Consider the following 18,531-nt stretch of genomic DNA (forward strand, 5'->3'; position numbering starts at 1 on the left):
CTGCTTCTTGAGGAACAGAAGTGGAACCAAGAGCTCCCTGCTCCTGTGGACAAACAAACAGCAGCTCCATAGTCCTTTACAGCACGGAACAGGAACCACCGTAGGAATCCTGTCTTGTGGTAACACAAAGACAGAAAATTAACAAATTCCTTTGCTGGGCTTTTCCCTACATGTGGGAGACTTAATCCATCAACCTCCTGTGGCCAAAGTGTTTGCAGCAGCACCTGATCCAGCTGGCCAAAGAAAAGCAAGGACCGAGCATTCTGACTGACAACATGAATATAAAACCAGGCTTTTTTGATTTCCCCTACCAGACGTACAACTTTCACCAAAACACATGCACAAACCATGTCCTTCTCCTGTGTAACAGGATTAGCTTGCTCAAGGTTAAATGGCCTTTGCAGAAACGCAAACCGTATTTTTCAGTTTAGATCAGGTGAAAATAAAACACCCCGGCCATAAGAAATCCACATCGGAGACAGAACAAAGGCCTCTGGCTTCAACAGCTTAACTCGAAAGGTGCTTTATTTTCAAGTGAGACAAAATGAAAATGGATCTTGATCTCAAGAGAGACTGCACATTTGATGGCTCTGAAGACGGGCAAGGAGAAGCTGCTCTTATCTGCATAAATTTAAGCAGATCAAGGGTCAGATAAATATTTACTGTTATTTATTTARCAGTATTTTTTTGTTCCAATTGTGTACCCCAGCACAATTCTTCTTTACRGAAGGGGGGAAAAGCTCAACAAACTACTAAAATGCTTACCTCAATTAAGGTAATTTAAAAAAAAAAAAGCACACAAAACCAACTTTTTAGTCTTCTAAGACAGGTATCAAGACAGTGCAAGGGATTTTATTTTTGTATGGCCTGATTTGTTATTTGGCTTCTGAACTGGAAAAAGCTGTCATGCTCTAACTGCAAATATTTCAGGCAACATTTATATCAAAACATGCTTCACTTACTATTTTAATTCTTGAAAAAAGAATTCTATTAATCTTTAATTTCCAAAGCTCCAGCTTGGCATTGTAAAAATACCTGGGCAGAAATACACATATTTAACTTTTATTCTTATGTTGCAGAAGAGCAAACTCAAGTTCACCCATATTTCCCCTGGCAGACAGGCTGAAGATGCAGTAATTAAAGTTCGTGCAGCTTTGCTATCTTTGCTCTTACAATATATCAAAGGGCAACATGTTTTGCCATAATAAAATCACAATTCTATCACCTCTCTGAGGAAATGATGGTTACAAGAACTGCGAGTGCCCACCCCTGGAGGGATTAAAAGGGGTGAGTGGTGGCCAGGGCAGTGATGGGGGAAGGCTCCAACCCAGAGGTGCTGGTGACAACAGAGAGTGGGGACACCTCAGGACAGCCACACCCATGGGGCTTCCAACCCAGGGCCAGGGCCACCTCTGCACCTGCAGGGAACCTCTTTGCCAAGGACAAAGGAGCCCAGTTAAACCAGGAGCCAGACGAAGGCAWAAAATAACAACAGATTTTTACTTTGTGCCCATATAGTACTGGAGCAAACATAAAAGTAAGAATTAGAAGCGATTATACACAGCAGCTTTTGAAACAAATCTAAAATTCCCAGTGATGGACATATGGAAAAAAAAAATTGGGAAAATTAATAAATAATTAAATCCTTTCCACCATTTGCTCTTCTTCTAGTTATAAATTAACTTGCAGTGCTACAGGTGGAACACTGCCAGGTATCTACAGGCAAGTATCAGGAATTGAAAGATCTTTAACAATTCTGCAAAGACAGCACCACGTGCTCAACCTACAGCTGATCTTCTACACAGACTTTCAAATGGTGCTGTGACTGATAAGACTTCTGTATTCTGACCTACAAGTTCCCTCATCTTTCAATTTTTGGAAATGACACAATTACGTACAACTGCCAATAAAAGTGATTTCTCAGTAAAAACCAACAGCTAGCTTTCCTACTCACCAGCATTCTGTAACAATCAATTATAAAAGGTGTTTTTGATTAAAATGGGATCCTACAATTCTTTTATCAATGCCATTCACAAAACAGCACACTACCCCAAAAGAGCACTTGGAGTTTATGGAATAAACACCAGTATGTTAAGTTAACAAAAAAATCGCAACAAACCCCGCCAGTGCCTTGGATGGAAACTCTCTGGCACCTGAACATACCCAGCGTGTTCCTCAGAGCACAGAGAGCCTCAGGCAGTGAGAACAAAACAAACCCACTCCTTTCCAGACGTGTGTGTGTGTGTGTGTGTGTGTGTGTGTGTGTGTGTGTGTGTGTGTTCTTTCCAGCTATTAACAGAGAGGAGTGGTGCTGCCAAGCTAAAAACTGGGAAAAAAAATTTCAATGAATAATTAATTAGTAAATATGTATCAGCTACTTTCTTTTTTGCCTTTGAATACCTCAGTCTTTAAATTATCACCCTAAAAGTGAAGTGATAGAATTCTACCTACCATTTCTGCCACTCCCAATTACCTGGAATCCACTCAGCTTTCCCATTYTCCTAATACAGAAACTGGCTCACCAGAATGATATTCCCAAATACAAGGACTACAAAYGCACCGTAATTCTGGAATATTTGTGTTCGCTTTGCTCTCAAGTTTCATCCAAGATGTTTTTTGCTACACTAGCAGACAAAAGACAGATCTTTTTCCCAAGAAGTTTATCATCCAACTACACTAGACTCCAGCAGCAGCCATAAACAATCCCTATCTTCCTGTAACAAATGAGGAACCGAAAAAGGCAGATTAAACTGCTCCTCCATAATCAACTGCTCAAGTCCAGCATCAACTCTGCCCCCGCTCCAGGCTGCTGCAGTGTAATTGCTGCAGAGGCAGCACTGCYCTGCACAGGGGCTGCTGCCAGACTGAAACACCAATGGCACCTTATGGGGACCACCTGCAATCATGGACAAATTCAAAAAGTGTCTGTGGAGGGGAAACGAATGTGTAATTTTGCCCAAGTATCTGTAAAGATCTTGAAAAGCATGAATAGAATGTTTTCTCTCCAATAAACTCCCATTTCACAGCAGACATCCCCCCATAAGAAGCTTATCAGGAAAAAGACCCACCCCCAGAAATTCAACAGAAAATAAAGTGCTCACACATCAAGTGAAACAACTACATTTTTCCCTGGTTTTCTATGTCTCTATCACTGAACCAGCTCTGTTTTCCCTGCAGCAAATAAGAAAAATATCACAGAAATATGGTGGTCATTATAACATGGAAGTGTAAAAATCAATTGTACAGTAGTAACTTTGCAGAATGCATGGATGAAATCTAGAGGTGAGAAGTTAGCTGCCTCAAAACATGGCCAGTCTGCAACCAAGGTGGGCAGCATCACAGGTGAATGGAAGCAATGGAGACTCTTCCCTATGGTTTGCATGCTTGTGAAGCAACAGCCAAACCCCTGGGTCTGGAAAAATAATTGTAAATGTATTTCAGATATTTACCTTCTCTCAGTTCCACATAAATGAGGCAGGAAAGCCCTGTTTACCAAACAGAATTGAAACGTTATTGCTTAAATCAAAAGAACCGAATGGTGATCTTTAGCAGTCCTGATTTTAACCAAATTTAAGTCTAAGATTTCCCCAATTAACACAGGACAGCTCTTGTTGTGGCTGAACAGGTGACATTTAACTCATCACATGTTGCCACAATACAGTGTGCAACAGATTCATTTGAATCACGGTCACAAGTMATGAATTAAGCTTATTTCTGAGACCAGGAATATTTGCACAACACTAGGCATGTATGAGTTTTAGAGAGAACACAGACCAAACGAGGATTCTTTTCCAAAAGGCCAGACAAGCCAAATGCTAATCCTGAGTGTAAAACAGGAATCACTCCAACTGCATAAGCAAGCTGTACTAAAGCTSTAATACTTATCCTGTCACAAACCCACAGTCTAGGCCAATAYTCCCAGTAAGATTAAAAAGTTTATTTGCTACCCTTTAATTTATAAGCATAAACTCCAGAAGTGACTTCAGAACACACACAAAGCAAAGCCAACGTCCTGTGGAGTTCACAGTCTATATCCACACTGTGAAATCTAAGATTAACATAAACTCTAGCACAGGTCTATGTACCTTCCCAGGAAAGGATATTTGCTCTTTTACAGTTCAGCTAGGTCACTGCAAATTTAATAAGACTGTAAATAATGACATTGGAGGAARAATGAGGGCTATCTGCTGAGTTCTACCCAGTAAAACAATTAATCAGGTCTATCCAGCGCAGGCATGCCATGGTTTATCAGCTGTGTGCTCACACAACGAGAGCTCCCTGGCTAAACATAAACCAGCTGGGGCATAAATGTGAACTTCAAACCAGTTCTGAATCCTTTAAATGAATAAAACATACTCTGTGTCAGAGAGACATGGGGACCCATTCCAGAGCAGAATTTACTCTCCAAGCACTGAATTTTGTAAGATCTGTAGTTTTCTTTCGCTTCTTGTCACTCTCGGCACCGGCTGCCAGCATGACAAGATCTCTGCTAAGGTCATGAAAATGTGAAGATCTCCTGACTTACTAAGACTGGCACCAAGTACTGCTCTGAACTTAGCACTCTGTCACTCTAAATAACGCAGTTCTGAAATCACTTCTGGCATCACGAACACAGCRAGTCCCAGAACGCTGATGGGTTAACAATGTGCCAAAGGTTCCATGTATTCCAATTATTCTCTGTATTTCAACAACAATACGGGAAAAATCATTCATGCTTAAGTGTATTACCAAAAAAAAAAAAAGGAAGACACACACTGAGAGCAGGGGAAAGAAAGCMGTTTTCTCAGTGTAATCATAGTTCAGCCTGGAAGTTGGAAAGGCACAGGAAAGAAGGAAAAAAGCAGGGTACCAAACCTACAATTCTATCATTTATACTCAGAATTTGGGCACATCACAAGTGGCCCCAGTGGAAATCCCTTTAACAGATCACTAGCAAAAGGCCTTTAAAGGTCTAASTGAAAAAGAACCCAAAAAGGAAGTAGGACAAAAGTTGAAAATAAGGAATGTAAGCAACAGAGCAGATACTTGCGAGAAAGTCACCTGACTAAAAACAAACGGTGCAGAAGAAACAACTATTAAGTACAGTTACTGGCRTTGAATTCTTAGCTCAACATGACTCTGTACTCCTGAATTAATGAACTGCTCATTCTGTGAAGTTCTCATTCGACAAACTACACATAAACAGGAAATTCACCAACTAACTCTTCAYGGCAAGAGGCAAAAAGCCAGCAGCTACACGGCAACACAATTTATTCCTGCTCTTGCCACAACTGTCTTGCCTCCCAACAATATTTGCCCAAAATRTATAAAAAACCCCAAACACTTCGTTCATTTTTTAGCTATCATTATGCACTACAATTTAGTGCAGAAAAGTTATTTTTCTCTTCTAAAACCTCCCCTATCAAAGAAACTCTATTAAAAGTCTGAAGCAGTTACACAAAAAAAAAGCTAAAAAGGTGTTTAGTCTACAGAATTAACTAAACTTGCAGACATTTATCCATGCAACAGAGGACGTTTTCAAATTCAGAGGTTTTTTTATCCTTACAATTAACAAGAGATTAAAGCTCCCGATAAGCCCACAACTATTCCTAGCCCTAGGCCACCTTTCCATCTAAACTGTGGGAGGGAATTTAAATGAGTCTCTTACCTGCTTAGTTTTCTTTCGACTTCTTTGGTAGCTTTAGCTTCCAATTCTCTGGAACAGAAAGTGGTATTGGTTTCCATGTCAACAGCAATGCAGCACGAAAATAAAACTGGTGCGGGTCAGGATGCACAGGGAGCTCCAGGTGGGGTTGGTCAGGAGGGAAGCGGGGGAGCACGGATCGCCCAGGGATCTGGCGGTGTGTGTCCCCAGGGACGGCGAGGGGAGCGGGCAGAACCTGTACCTGCCACCCCCGTGTACCCCAATACCCATCCCCGTGTGCCCCAACACCATCCCTGTGCCCTGTCTGTACCCCAAACCTGCCACCCCGTGTGCCCTATCCGCATCCCAGCACCCCAACACCATCCCTGTACACTACCTGCGCCCAACACCCATCCCCGTGTGCCCTCCCTGCACTTCACCGTTTCAAGGACTTTACGGAAAACAATTCTGCTGCATCACTTCAGCCCGCGAATGTGAATCGAGCGCAGCACCGGCACTCTCCGTGCCGCACCGGCGGCCCCAAGCGCTGCCGGCCCCGCAGGAGMGAACTCCGAGCCGGGGAGGGCAAGGCTCGGCCCGGGGCGAGGGGGGGAACGGGACAATCGCTCCGGGCGGGAGCCGCGACCCCTCMGGGCGGCCCCTCAGCCGGCCCCGCTCCCGCGGGCAGCCCGATCCCGTCCCCTGCGGCTCCGCGGGGCTCCCCCAACGCCCGGCCCTTCCCCCGCCCGGCMCGGCGCCGCCGGGAGCCCGAGCCGCCCTCCCCGGTACCTCATGTATGTAAAGTGCTCGGAGTCCGTCCCGGAGGCTGCGGCGCGGGCCCGGCGCGGCCGGCGGCTCTAGGCGGGCTGAGCCCGGCGCTGCGGAGCGGGAGGGCCCGGCAGCTGCAGCCGCAGCTCCGCCGCCATTTCCTGCCGCCGCCGCCCGCCCGCCCCGCGCGCAGGAAGCGAACCCGCCCCGGCCGCGCTTCCGGGGCGCCCCGCCATGGAGGGAGCGGGGCCCGGCCYGKCCCTGCCCGGCYCTGGCTGCTCCGAGCMTCACGGCCTGGGGAGAGGGTCCCGCCCGGGTCACAGAGTCACASAATCAGCACTCCGCCCGGGGCTGGGTTACAGGGGTTTGGAGTGGGTATCTGGTAGAGGATATCCCMCAGAGGGTGCTGGYCATTGTCCAGGCTCCTCAGGGAATGSGCCCGGCCCCGAGGCTGCCAGAGCTCCAGGAGCGTTTGGACAGTGCTGACACACAGTGGGACTGCTGGGTGTCCTCTGTATGGCTGGGGGTTGGACTGATGGTCCCTGTGGGTCCCTTCCAGCTCAGGAGATTGGGTGAGTCTSTAATCAAGGTTGGAAGAGACCTTTAAGATCATCCGGCCCAACCCTCCACGAGCACTGCCACCGTAACCCCTAAACCCCAAAACCACCAGTGGCAGATCAGACGCCTCTCAAGCATCCCCAGGAATGGGGCCTCCCCTACTCCCTCCACCTGAAAAGTGAAAAAAATTTCTAATATCCAATCTGAACCTCCCATGTCTCAGCTTAAGGCCATTTCCCCTTGTCCTCCCAGTGCAGCACAATAGAAGAGATGAGCCCCACTATACCSTCCTGTTGGGGAGTTGTGGGGAGCAGTGAGGTCCCACACACTGATGTAGTCCTTAGTTATCCCAATCACACAGAGGAATTCCAGGTACTGTGTCATCATGCACCCTCAGCAGAACACAGTTCTTCCCTGACCGATGCAGGACAAGGCACAGACAGACATAACATCCATTCCCACGCACATTTTCCCTATGTGGGACAGCTCTCCCAGAGTACTGCTGCTGTGCAAGCTCTGTGCTGAGCTTGGGGAATCAGTAATTGACAGATGAAAGGTATATAATGTGTAAATAACCACATAGGCCTTTCTTTTAACCTTCCACTGACTCAGGTGGGTTGAGGGAGGGAATAGAGAAGTCCCCAGCACTGGCAAACCTGGTGAGAGATTGATGTATGTGAACATGGAGCTTAACCCAAAACACAGAGGGGTGCTTCAAATACAGAAAATGAAGAGCGAGGAGCATGTGAGCCACACTCTGTTACTGGGCTTGGCTTCAGTAGCAATATCCCAGAAATYAGAAAAATCAAACCAGCCAAAGGACCGAGCAGGATAATGGACGAGAACTGGGAGCAGTAATGTCAGGAATGAGCAAAGCTCATTCACAAGCTCTCACCAGAATACCCAGTAAATAGCTCTGCATCTGACAAGCACTCCCTGTCCAAGGTTTTGTTGTCATAGGGAAGTTCTTGCTCTCTCTTTGCCTCCAGCTGCACATTGTCCCCAGCATTTTCCAGTCCAGTTTTCAGCCCAGCCTAGTTGGCCTTTACCATTCTTATCAATGCTAGTGAGAAAAGGAATGCCATTTGATTCCTCTGTGACATGAACGGATGCCCAGGGCACATGAGCCATTGTCCCTGGAAATCTGCTGCAGCATCCACTGTCCTCCTGCCAGCATGAATGAAATACAATGTTTTTCAGCTGAAGAAGATCCTACACAATTAAAGGCAAGGTTTATGACAATGTGGAGTAGCCAGCGAGCATATTTTTGTCCTTAGAGGCTCAGTAATGCAGAGTGCATTGCTGTGAGCTSAACAGGCACAGCCGTGAAGTGACAGTTTGAAATCAGTGTCTCAGTGTCTTGTAATAACTTGTAAGTTAATTTGGTCTTATTTATTTTTCTTCATATGAAAAAGTTTGGACTGTCACGTAATTGTGTGTAACTGAAAGCCATTATTTCCTGAAGTSTGACTCAGCTCTCTCTCACTGTTCCATTCACAGCGGCCCTGTTTCATGTCTCTTTGGAGGCACTACACGTGGTGTAGGAGGGTTGCTGTTAAGTCTGTCCTCAGTTGGGAAGGCTGATGAATGCATTATGTACTCCTGTTATGTCAGTTTGTTAAGTGTATTATGCCACTGTCAATAAAATTCAYAGTCAAGGTTTGCAGCTTTCCTTATTATTTTAGATTGTTCTCTAATGTTACTCATGCACGTGTTCCTAGCAACTAGACCGCTGCAGCAGTGGCTTCCTTTCTGCATGTAAGTGCTGCAGCTGGCTATACCCTGTCAGCAAACTCGCTGCAGGAACCAGTCCTCAGTCACTTACCCCATCATCTCCTCCTTGCATCAGCATCGTGATCTTACCTCTTTCACCCTCACAGGTAACACTGCTAAGTTCTGACACATCAAAGTGGTAAAATCCTGGATGTGCTAGGGTAATTAAGGAATCCTCAAATAGGAAGAATGTTTTCTTCTAGATGAACCTAGCAGGTTGAGCTTCACCCATGCAAAATTCCATCAGTCAAATGGGTGCTGGCTGGAAACAGCACTCAAGTGTTAACCACTCACGTTTTAGCATTAAAACGTGCTGAGTGTAGGATTATTTGGGAACTGGGGTGCAGGGGAACCTTCTCTCCTGCTTACTACAGTTATTTAGTTCATTCTTTGTCCCATGGTGCTCTCTGAAGCTTGGACCTYTGGTCATTTTTGCTAAGATTCCAGATTCTGATTCTGCCAGCAAAGGGACACCAAACACCTCTGTGCTTAAGAAGACATATGCAACCACCTGGGTTGGGAGCTGCTGTAGATAAATCCATAACCCTCATCTGTGAAATGTCAGTGCTTCTCTTCCTCATGGGATCCCTGTCCCCCAGGAACCACCATGTTCCCAGGTGGRAAGGAGCACTCTGGGCAGTGTGTACAGGGAGGAACCAGCTCATGCCATCTGTGATGCTCCCTCCTCACCTGGCCTTGCTGTCCTTCCCTGATGTGTGTTTGAACAGCTCTGCAGCACTCTGGTCACACATGGCATTAGAAATTAGAAATAATGGAAGCAACTCTTCAAGGACAAACAACCTGCCCCTGTTCAGGCAGCTGCCAGGGATGGACCTGTGYGGTTACACTTTCACCACTGGGCAAACATGCCCTCCTGGGCAGTGATCCCCAAATATCCTCTCCCAGCAACAGCAGCCACCACCTGCACCCTGCCAGCCTGGCACACGCACATGTCCTCCCATCGTCACATCCCCATTCACTTTTTAATTAGGATTTTCATATCATCAGAGTGAGAGAATGAACTGCAGGAGGCAGAGAAATGCACTGACTGAAAATAGTTAAAGAGCTGGCGCCATTTCAGCGTTCYCATCCCCTCCGCCCTTCCCCTTCAGCTGCAGTTTGCTCTCAAGGCAAAGGAAGCCGACATGTTAGAAAATACTTTCTGCTTCATGTCTGGGGAAAACAGAGCTGGGGCTGTGTCAGGAGAAGCACGGGCCTGGGGACGTGGAGAATTTGCCACCAATAACTCGCAGCCGCTTATTCCATTCAGCATCGTTACACAGAGCGAAGCCGCTGTCACTGGCAAAATAGATTGTTTTCAAAATTGCTCTCGACTTAAATAATCTAAATGAGCTGATTTGACAGACAAGGGAAAACAGTCTCCTCGTCAACGCAGTGGCTTTCTGTGTTCCTCTGCAAGGAGGCTCCTTTCCTTTTCATTGTAGAGGCTTTATTTAAGGATTTAAAAATAGCCCAGGCARTGGTAAGAGACAACGATATAAGGGTACTGAACAGGCAGCACTTACTGATAAAACAATCCCTGCCCTGAGYCTGTCAGTGTAGTCAGCTGGGCTGCATGTGTTAGAGGGACATTTGGGGCTCTGTGATCCTTAATTAGGACAAAAACCCACAAACGACATAACTGGAAGCTGGTAGCAGAAAGTGTTKGGCTTGCCTTCCAATCAGCCCTGAAAGCAGCTGGAAACAGCCCTGAAAAGCAGCTGGAAACAACCCTGGAAAGCAGCAAACAGGATCTTGTGCTGAGGCTGGGGGTTACACAGTCACTTTCATTTCACGGGCTGCAGCAGCAAACAGCCATCCGACCTGTGCCGGGGAAAACATTCCCCCCTTTCCTCTGGGCTCCAGCGCCTTGGCARCATTCTCAGAGCAATCAGAGCAGGGCAGAGCAGGCACTTGGGGTTATTAAATGAGGATTTAATCCTACCCTTTAAATCAGCAAAAAAATTATCAAAGATAAAGGATTTCCCTGTGTTTTAAAGGCAGTCCAACTTGCATTCCCTGATCTGTGTTTGGGAAGGCTGCCAACTGCAAAATGGAATCGCTGAGCCTGGATTTCGCTCTGCATCCAGCCAATTACGGCAGCCTCGCATCCCCGCGCTCGGAAGTGGTGCAGTACAAGAGACTGACAAGATCCAATCTTTATTTATTTACCAGGGCTGCATTGCACTTCCACAGGGAATCACAGCAATGGGCTGACTGCGGCCCTCCCCAGCTCCCATGCTCCACTCTGCTCAGGTGTTAGTGAATATGGCCCAGTCCAAATTCCTCATGGAAGCTGGTGGGGGATGCCTCACAGTTCCAAAGGTTGTCCTCGAGATGCTGCTGCAGAGGTGGGTCCAGCCACCTTCTCTGTGGGCTCAGCCAATTAATCACCTCACTCACACAGCACCAGATTAACAGAYTTCACCTGTTTTCTTTGCACTTCTCACTGACAATGGCACAAACAATTCCTATTCTGTCACAGATCAGTTCTTTTTGTGCCARCAATATGCTCTGGTTTAGGCTGCAGAGAGTGATTCGTCTGCTGAGTTTCCTAATTATGGAGAATAAAATGGGGCCAGGACACACTTTATTGAGCAGCACCACAGACCACAGCAAGAGATCTGGCACTTGTTATCTCCTGGGGCTGTCTCCAGGTGGGGAAGTGTCCTCATGCAAAGTCATGTCAGTGCTGCCAGGGTGGCTCTTGAAGCCCCACCCCACCTTGGCCACAGCTGGCACCGCCGTGGCCTTTCTGTGTGACCCTCAACTCCTGTGCTCCCCCTTCTCCCAGAGGTCCCAGTGGCAGGCACTGCAGTGCTGCAGTAATTATATCTCACCATAACAAGGCAGTGAATTACTTAGGAGAGTATCTGAGGTTTAGAAAGATGAAAGGTCTCTCCAGAGACCCTGGAGAGCAGCAGCTCTGTGCCTGCTCCCAGCTGCAGCCCTGCTTGGTGCAGTCAGGCTCTGAGTGACATAGCCCAAGGCTGGAGAAGTTCCAGTCTCACCTGCTCCCCACAGCAGCAGGGTAAGACAAACTAAACTTCATAAACTCCCCTCAGCTGCTGCCCCGGACTGGCTGCCCAGCTCTGCAGACTTCCAAGACACCTGTTTCAGAGGACAGGTTCTCCTGGAGACATTTTCTTTTTGGGCAAGGATGACTCACAGCTGCTGTTTCTGCTCTTAACAAAGTATTCATTGTTCTCCTCTTACTCTGTTACTTCCCTCCTGCCTCACTCCATACTCTGAGGGCCACAGGGATGCCCTGGGGAGCACCAAGATCTCAGCAATGACACTTCACTGCCCCCTTTTGTGTCCCTTGTTGGCCTCCCTGCTCCTGGGGAAGGTCCTCAGGGACCAGAGTCCCCACAAACCCTCAATAATGCACCTGTGCATGCATGCACATACTTTTGCATCTGTCTTTGCTCTCTTGAGCAGATGTGTAACATCATCCCTTTTTCTAAGCCTTGAACTCTCTGGAAGCAACGACAGACACTGTAATTATGGATTGCTCCTCTGGTGGAGCTGGCAGTCACAGCMTGGGGAAGAGGCAGCGAGCTGGGGCAGGATCCCAGCTTTGGGCTTCGAGTTCACTCCAAGCACTTTTTTCCTCTGCCAGGGGCTGGAATCTGAGCTACTGTCTCGGTTCAGCAGACCTGGCTGCCCCTAAGCCTTGARGACAAGGTCTGTGCTGAAAATGGCACGTCTGACTGTGCAAGGAAATGTCAGCTATGCCTGGGGAAGGGGAGAGGAGGAAAGCGTCTCCCCTCASTTGCTCCTGCCCATGCGATGTGTGGCTGCTGCCCTCAGCCAGGCGATGTGGTCACACCAGCTCTGCTGAGCCACGGCACCTCGGCTGGGGGAAGGAGGAGAGCGAGGAAACACAGTGTTCTCACCCTGATTGAATCCCATGGATTTCTGAGCAGCTACTGCACCGATAAAACAAAGGCTGCTTTGAAATGGATGCCTGGCCTGGCCGGCTGCCAGCGCCAGGCGGGAGACAAAGGCTGGGAATACAAATGCAGCGCTGGAAGTGGCGAGCCAAGGATGCTCTGCGGCAGGGAGAGCACGTCGCCATGGAGACACGGCGGCCAAACGGGGGAGGAAAGGACCCGCACTGGGATGGACTGGGAGCACCGGAGACACAGGAACCGTGGGACCCATGGGGGCTGAGGGACAGAGGCACTGGACCCTGCAGAGAGGTTGGACCAGGTGCCAGCTCTGTGTCACCCCATGCCTGGGACCTGTCCTGACAAGTGGCATGAATGGCATCTGTCAAGCAGACAGGGAAAATGAGGAGGATCCATGGAAGAGTTCTCTTTTCCTTCATTTCATCAATGCAAAATCTACCTAAGGGGGCAGAAATTGCTTAAATGAGTTCATGCAGGATGCACATACCCTGGGCAGACAGACACAGACTGAGCAAATCATTCCACACATCCCAGAGCTCTCGGATCACCTGCACAAGGATGCAACAATCACTGTGCAGAATTTTGTCATGAATGGTTGGTCATGATGAACACGATTTGTGTGCCTGAGATTTGTGTGCCTGATAGCGGTGTAGGGTCATTTATCACTTAGAAAGCAGGAACTGCTCCTGGGTCCTGTCCAAATGGCCAATGAGTTGGCGTGGAGGGCTCTGTGTCCTGTAGGGATGCAGGCTGAGGCACTGGCCAGGCAGGGAACGCGTGGGGTTCCCATTGTGGGCTAGAAGAACCCCCTGCCCTCACTTTCTGCATGCCCACGGCCCACATCAGGCAGGGCTGATGCCAGGGGTGTCTGACACGATGTGGGATATGCCAGGGCCACCCTGAGGTCACAGCTCCATGACAGAAGCCACCACCAAAGCACCTGTGACAGCAGCGTCCCGGTCAGTGGGTGAGTCCCACATGAGACCCCTGGGGAAGACGCTCYACCAAGGGTGGAAGGGAATGCAAAAATCTATCCCATACATTTTCCATAAATCCTGAAGCCCTCATGGCTTCCCAGAGCAGGGGAGAGAGCGGGAAGCAAACCATCATTTTTTAAGCCATGGGAGACACTCAGGTGCCGCCACAGTGAGGGCTGTGTAAACAGCCAGAGAGACAGATTAGACAGAACAGAGCTCACTGTCAGCACACGACAAATAATGAACCAAGGATAAGAATCCCCAGGGAGGCACTTTTCTAATAAATGACATTTTGATCTACAGCTTTAACAACTCGTCCCAAGCCATCACACTCTGAATTAGGGAAAGAGAACCCATAACCTGCCCCATCAGTCCTGAAGAGGGTCAGGGAGGCAGAAATACAGCTGTGAGGAAGGTGATGGGGACATTTCCTGCACTTGCAGATTGACCACCAGAATTCCTTTTTKGCTTTACCACTGATAAAAATCACCAGTGATTTTTCCTATTTTTGATACTGAATTGCTCATGCTCCCACAACCAGCCCCACACTCTCTGTGATTCTGCCCCATGGGCTCTGCAGCACAGGGAGGAATAGGAACAAAACCCAGCAAAGTATCTACACAGCTGAGCTSCACTGGAATCCTCCTGGCAGTTAAACATTGTCAGGCAGGCGGTTTTCCATGGAAGTTAAACCCATGCTTCCTCTGCAAAGCACTGGAGGTCCCCACCCTTTCCAGAGGCTGTGACAGAGCCCTGTCCCCACAAAATCTATTACCGAACACCTGCTCCTGCCCCCTCAGCAGCAGGCCATCCTTGGGTCTCACTTGTTCTTTTGAGCAACTAAAACTTCATTAATCTTATTTTAATTAAAGTTTAAAAACTCAGYAGCCTTTGATTTCTCTCTTTGCTTTGCAGGAGGAAAAAAAAAGCCAGAAGGATAAAGGGGCAGGCAGAAAAGGCTTTGAGACAAACACACACCAGCTCTGTTGGCTTTTATTTTATGTGTAGCCCTTTCTTAAAAGAAATAATTACGTTTCAAAACCTCCTTTCCCTGTTCTGAGCGCTGCCTCTTTCCACATTAATGCTATTTGCATGCGCCATCTCCTCCCACCCTTCAATAATTTAAACCTTCATTTTTTATTCACTCAGTTGTCAGATTCATTTACATATCATATATCTATATTTAACACTGACTTTGCTCCCCTGGTTTGTTTGGTTTTTTTTTTTTAAACAGGAAATAGATTTCCTTTCTAATTTAACCACATCTGGGGCAGGTCTGGCTGGGGGGATCAGCACAGGTGCAGTGGGCTTAGAGGGGTGTGAAGGCTCCTTTGGTGGGTGCAGCAGTGCTGGCTGCAGCCCCATGGCCAAGCCCTCACCTCCATCAGCTCCAGGAGCCCAAAGCATGGCCTCCTCCCACATCCATGGAGAGAATTCAGCCTGGTTCCCTGCCCCAGACCGGGCCAGGGGAGGGCACTGGCAGGGGATGACTCCAGGCTGCCCCTCCAATCTTTGCTGCTGTTTGACAGCTCTGCCTTTACCTTTACAAAGGGTGATTGCTGTGAGCTGGGTGTGATTGTGGGGCTGCCAGCAGCATGGGGCCCCTGTCCTTCAGCTGCCTCTGCCCTAAATCTGGCCACAAAACCAGGGGAAAACATCATGTAAAGGTTCAGCTGGTGTTAGAGCTCTCTGCACATCTGGCACCTCCCTGTGTGAGCTGCTGTCCCACAGCTGGGATCAGCCCTTGCTGCCCTTTTGAAGCCGGCTCTGCCCAGCAGCCGCCAGCCATGGCCCCACAGAACGAGGGGACACAAACCTCCTGCTGCAGGAGGGCAGGATCACACAACAAGCACATATGGCAGCACCCAGCAGTGCTCTGCAGACCACCTGGGCCTGACCAGGGCCATCAGAGACCCCTAAAAGCATCTCTGCAGTGCAGGCTGGACAAACTTGTCCCAGTGTCTGCTCTGTCCCACAGGTGCAGTATCATGGGAGAGAAGGGTTACATATGTTCCACATGGGTAGGCTTAAGGCTCATGGAAAATAAATAGTATTAAAGGCAATTTGAAGGAGAGAACATGAATGAGAAAGCGGTAAATCACACAGCCAGTCACTGAGGAGAGGCTCAGATCCCCCTCCCTCATTTTCCACATTACTAGAAAAAACAGTGAACTGATCTCAGACAAATGAGCCCTCTGGACCCAATTTTTCAAGTTAATGAGCTCCTCTTGCCACACTTCCCCAGCACAGAGACTCCCAGCACCTACTCTTTGCCACAGCCTCTAATAAGCAGAGCCACCATGGCTCATCCCAGCGTGTGCTGAGGAGGTGGCTGAACATAGCAGGAGCTGAGGGCAGCAATGCCCTGGGCATAAGGTTAGCCAGGGTTTTGAAGGGAGTGAAAAAAATCTTTCAGGAGTTACAAAAATGCTGCCCATCAAATTGCAGGGGTGATGGACTGGGCAGGCAGCGAGCCTGGAGCGTTGGCCCTGCACCCAAATACCTGCAGCAGCCCCTGACAGAGCTGGTCCTCYCTAATCCAGGGGAGGGGTCTGCCCTCAGTGGTGGAGGGGCTCTGCCAAGGATGCTCCAGGTGCCAGCTGATGGTTTAAAAACCCTGAGGGTTTAGTGGCAGCTGCCTTCTGRGTGAGCACCAATAGCTCACCTGGCAACCCCGGCACATTCTGCCTCTCCCAGTCTTCCAGCATTAACCTCCAGATGAATTGGTGTTTGTCAGGTTCAAAATAAATGCTTGTTTCAGGAGGAAATTGCTTCTCTTGCTCCCAGAAACATCTTTGCAGTCCTGGACGGAAGATTTCCAATGGATTTTAGTTGTGTTCTGAAAATGCTCACACTTGCCCTTCCCCAGGCTGCGTGAGGGGGGAGCGGGGCCGCAGGACACGGCTCTGGCACGTGCAGTTATCCCTACTGTTATGCTTAAATTAACAGGGAAGTTTTTGTAAATTGAAGACTAATTTTGTCTTGGGAATAGATCATTAAATTACAGAATACTAATGAAAATTTGCAGCATCTGGAGAGAGAGTGGAAGGCACAGTTTGYTGGCGTTTTTCCTTTCTTTCCCTGCCGCAGCCAGAAGTGGGGAGCTCCACATCCAGCAGAGATGGGAKAGGAGACGGACACATCCACAGGGGCTGGAAGGATGGGATGAAGAATCCCCACGGGGAAAGGCTCAGTGAGGCCTCAGAGCTGCCTCCCTGCAGCCCCTGAGAGAGGCAATGGCAGGGGATCAGACCCTCCATCCTCCTGGGCCAGCTCTGGGAGCTCAGCTCCTCCATCCTCCCTGCAGAGCTGTTTCCCTGGACACTGGTGGGTCCTGCCCCCACGCCGTGCCCATCACCCCTCCCCTGGCCCGGTGGCAGCAGTGCCCATCGCCCTGGCAACGCGCTGGCTGAGCATCCGCCCGCATTAGGGAACAGCAGCCGCTCTTGGCCGCCGTGTTTTTCCAGTCGAACTCAATTTCCTCAGAGCAATGAGGCTCAATAGCTCTGGGAGTGCACAGGCAGGAGCTGCCTTTTGGGGAGGGGACTCTGGGGAGAATTGTGTCTGGGGGGCTCAGAGTGAGGAAATGCAGATTTTTTTTTTATTGCTTTGATCATACATAATTTAAATATTCAGACTACTCTGGAATTCATTGAATTATACATGAATTTCATAGGCAGCATTTTTGTAAATCCTGAAAGGCATTAAGGTTTTTTTCACTCCCCTCAAAACCTTGTCTAACCTTAAATGTATCTATTTTGAAATTCTTAAAAATCCAGATGAATCTCATCCCAAATCACCTTGAAAACATCCCCTATGCTGACGGGTGGTTCCGTAGTGTTGATGAGGGGTGCGTGGTCAGTTTGCTCGTGGCTGTGATGTTCCGTGTTCGTGTTCTGTGGCAGCGTTTGGGTCAGCCTGGCAGGGTSAGAGATCCCCGAGCTCCCTCCCATGAGGGGTTCCAGCTCTGAGAGCTGCAGCTGTGGGTCCTTCCAGCCCTGGCTCCCTGACCATCCCCTGGTTTGGGACACAAGGCTGGGGCAGCTGGAGGCACTCTGGGACAGAGGAGCAGCTGAGCAGCCCTGGACACACCATCCCTCCCTCCTGGTCCCATTTTCCATGGCAYCGCACACCAGGAGCTCGGGATGTGCTGCTGCATCTGTCCCTCAGCTGGCAGCTGGTGTCTGTTGGCCAGCCAAGCRTCCAGATGTTTTGGGGAGGGAGAGAGCACGGCCAGATGCTGTTCTGCAGACATCTCTAACATCTAACCAAGATTTACTCACTACAATGAGCACTGTCCCTCAGGGCTGGGCTGGGAGTGTGCCCTCCTGTTTCTATCACACCCGGTACAGAGCTTCCAGGCAGGGATGGAGCTTCTGGATCCTTGTTTCCAGGGAGAGCGTTTCCCAGCCCTGTAAAGCTCTCTGGGGAGCAAGCAAGAGGCTGGAAGAGAAGCAGGGACCCGTGCAGCCCTGTCTGCAACCTCTCCCTAGTTAGCTCATTCCTCATTATCCTTCCCTACCCTTTTAATTTCTCTCTAAACTCAACCAGCTATTGCTGTTCAAACTGAAATAATTAATTGGAACAAAATTGCCACTGTAGGAGAAAAGAATGATTAAACCCGTCCAGCGGACAATGGGGCAATCACAGCCTAAGCAGCTAATTACAGGGATGCGGGATAATCACAGAGCCCTGGGCAAACTGTGGGGCTGGAAGAGGCGGGAGGAGGGTCTGGGCTTTACTTCGCTGCAGGTTTAGCGCCTGATTCCCGGCGTAAAAATACAARTGCAAAAGTGAAAGATCATTAGGGACGAGCATCCACCCAGGGCTGCTGGGGAAACAGGAGCAACCCCAAAACCCCGCAGAACCCCRCACCCACCGCAGCACCGGAGCCGCTCCGAGGGGAGAGCAGCCCTGC

At 48.9% G+C, this 18,531-nt stretch overlaps 1 protein-coding gene across 7 annotated transcripts in view; it reads right to left on the bottom strand.

The window, feature by feature from the left end:
• Positions 1-6,565, bottom strand: part of TNRC6A (trinucleotide repeat containing adaptor 6A) — a 42,209-nt gene extending 35,644 nt beyond the window's left edge. For 4 of the 7 annotated variants that reach the window (XM_057371201.1, XM_057371202.1, XM_057371200.1 and 1 more), the window contains exons 1-3: positions 6,413-6,565; positions 5,648-5,695; positions 3,450-3,485 (exon numbers count right to left, since the gene is read on the bottom strand). In XM_057371201.1, coding sequence (XP_057227184.1) covers positions 3,450-3,485; positions 5,648-5,695; positions 6,413-6,417 — 89 coding nt within the window. In that variant the 5' untranslated portion in view covers positions 6,418-6,565. Of the gene's footprint in view, positions 1-3,449; positions 3,486-5,647; positions 5,740-6,412 lie in introns of those variants that run through there. The other 3 variants (XM_057371196.1, XM_057371195.1, XM_057371198.1) reach the window with 2 other exon arrangements.
• Between the last annotated feature and the right edge of the window lie 11,966 nt (positions 6,566-18,531).

The sequence above is a fragment of the Malurus melanocephalus genome, unplaced genomic scaffold (genome assembly GCF_030028575.1).
Source record: "Malurus melanocephalus ecotype Western Australia unplaced genomic scaffold, MMel_1.1 scaffold_143, whole genome shotgun sequence".
NCBI classification, from domain to species: Eukaryota; Metazoa; Chordata; class Aves; order Passeriformes; family Maluridae; genus Malurus; species Malurus melanocephalus.